General features: G+C 37.0%; 1 protein-coding gene across 1 annotated transcript; it reads right to left on the minus strand.

Moving 5' to 3' along the window:
* Window positions 1-111: 111 nt before the first annotated feature.
* On the minus strand, window positions 112-1622 carry LOC115245523 (cell shape-determining protein MreB-like). Its single transcript, XM_029823899.1, has 2 exons — window positions 1544-1622; window positions 112-1133 (listed from the first exon to the last, which is right to left on the minus strand). Exons 1-2 carry the CDS (start codon window positions 1620-1622, stop codon window positions 112-114), a joined length of 1101 nt encoding a protein of 366 aa, XP_029679759.1.
* Between the last annotated feature and the right edge of the window lie 45 nt (window positions 1623-1667).

Raw genomic sequence — 1667 nt, forward strand, 5'->3', positions numbered from 1 at the left:
ACCCTTTCCTGCTGGAAGTTGCCTTCAAATTACTTGGTGCGTGACACTGGGATCTCATTTATATTACATAATTCCATCAAAACAATTCGATAAACTACCTTCAAAAACAATTTAATCTTGCTTGAATAAAACATGGCCAAAATAATCCATGTTTTCAAGCACTTTTCCACTACCCAAGGCAACACAACAAAGTGGGTCATCTGCAACACGAACTGGTAGTTTTGTTGTTTCACTGATAACTTTGCCCAAGTTACGCAATAATCCACCACCACCGGATAAAATTATTCCTCTATCGACTATATCAGAAGAAAGTTCAGGTGGAGTGCTCTCCAGTGCAGTCCTAATAGCAGAAATTATCTGATGTACAGGCTCTATTAAACTCTCTGCAACTTGATATTCTGATAAAAGCATTTCTTTTGGCATGCCACTCACTAAATCCCTGCCTTTAATTATCATTCCCTCTTTGTTATTTTCACCTGGCAGACTAGCTGAACCTACGTTTTTCTTAATTTTTTCAGCAGTTGTTTCACCGATTAATAACTTATGATTTTCACGAATATACGATTTTATTGCTTCATCCATAATATCGCCACCTACTCTGGCAGAACGTGAATAAACAATTCCGCCTAAAGAAATAATTGCAACTTCAGTTGTACCGCCTCCTATATCAACGATCATAGAACCCTCAGGTTCAGTAACCGGGAGCCCAGCTCCGATTGCTGCAGCCATTGGTTCTTCAATCAAAAATACTTCATTTGCACCAGCACTTTCTGCTGCATCTTGTATAGCACGCCTTTCAACTGGCGTGGATCCAGATGGAACGCATATGATAATATTAGGTTTATTAACAGTGAATTTTGTGTTTGCACTGCGTATGAAATATTTTAGCATTTCTTCCGCACTTTTAAAATCAGCAATAACTCCATCCTTTAAGGGCCTTATCGCCTCTATTTCTCCAGGCGTTTTTCCAAGCATCATTTTAGCTTTTTTACCAAAAGCATAAGGAACGTAGCTTCCTTTTTCTTTTACTCTTGCTACAACTGAAGGCTCATCAAGCACTATTCCCTGATTTTTCTGATAAACTAAAGTGTTTGCAGTACCAAGGTCTATGGCAATATCGCTAGCAAACAAACCTTTGAAAGTAAAAAGGCTATAAAACTTTCCGGTTAACTTTCGAACAAAATTCATATATAACTCAAGAAAACCATTTATTGAGACAAATTATACTTTTCAGATAGGTAGTAAGCAACACACTCAACGTCTAAACCCTTGCCTGTTACTTTTTTTAGCAGTTCCAGGCCACACTTTGCACTGTATATATTTTGAGATAACCAACTGATAAGTAAACTAAAATCTCCTTTTATTATAGCACTTAATGATTCGTAATGATTCTTTTTAACGAAAGAGAAAATCTGCACAGCAGCAATTAAAGCAATAATTTTTATAGGAAAGTAGCCCATAACACCGCTTGCCCAATATTCATCTTGAAAATAGGTGTCCAGCTCATTTTTAGCTTTTACTGGAATTTTATAGTGCTTCATACCTTCCAGCCACGCATCGTGCAGATCCTTAACTTCCAGTGTACCATTTATTATATCCTGTTCTAACCTAGTTCTCAACATAATATGAGCTAACAGACTAAATTCATCTGCGTTCTTTAAAGAAGA

Source organism: Formica exsecta, unplaced genomic scaffold (assembly GCF_003651465.1).
Source record: "Formica exsecta isolate Colony F162 unplaced genomic scaffold, ASM365146v1 C16433470, whole genome shotgun sequence".
In the NCBI taxonomy this organism is placed as follows: Eukaryota; Metazoa; Arthropoda; class Insecta; order Hymenoptera; family Formicidae; genus Formica; species Formica exsecta.

Coding starts and splice junctions, on each gene's coding strand:
- LOC115245523 (XM_029823899.1), bottom strand. CDS start 1,622: ATGTTGAGAACTAGGTTAGAACAGGATATAATAAATGGTACACTGGAA. Junction 1,134..1,543: donor GCACGATGCGTGGCTGGAAG/GTATGAAGCACT, acceptor TTACTTTCAAAG/GTTTGTTTGCTAGCGATATT.